General features: G+C 42.7%; 1 protein-coding gene across 1 annotated transcript in view; it reads right to left on the bottom strand.

The window, feature by feature from the left end:
• LOC101854008 overlaps nucleotides 1-403 on the bottom strand; it is a gene marked incomplete in the record, with an annotated part of 38,030 nt that overhangs the window by 3,402 nt on the left and 34,225 nt on the right. The window contains 1 exon segment of the mRNA XM_013080130.2: nucleotides 33-158. Coding sequence (XP_012935584.1) covers nucleotides 33-158 — 126 coding nt within the window.

Here is a 403-nt window from a genome sequence, read left to right on the forward strand (position 1 = left end):
AAAACGTTATTTGCGAAAACAAGCTAACGTACATCGTATCCTCTTCCAGACCAGGATAGCAACAAGGCAGATCAAGGCTCCACAGCCCACAGCAGCGAGGGTCAGCCCAATCATTAATCCATGGTGGGTGGGCTCGGCTCTCGCCGACTCTATCACAGCTGTTACGGGGCAGAAAATAATAGAGACTGATATTAGAAACGTGTTTGCTGTTGTAGTTGTTATTGTTGTTGTTGCTGCTGTCACTGTCCTTGTTGTTGTTGCTATTTATGTTGTAGTTGTTGTTATTGTTATTGTTGTTGTTGTTGTTGTTGTTGCACGTGTTGTTGCACGTGTTGTTGTTGTTGCACGTGTTGTTGCACGTGTTGTTGTTGTTGTTGTTGTTGTTATTGTTGTTGTTTTTGTT

Source organism: Aplysia californica, unplaced genomic scaffold (genome assembly GCF_000002075.1).
Source record: "Aplysia californica isolate F4 #8 unplaced genomic scaffold, AplCal3.0 scaffold00075, whole genome shotgun sequence".
NCBI classification, from domain to species: domain Eukaryota; kingdom Metazoa; phylum Mollusca; class Gastropoda; order Aplysiida; family Aplysiidae; genus Aplysia; species Aplysia californica.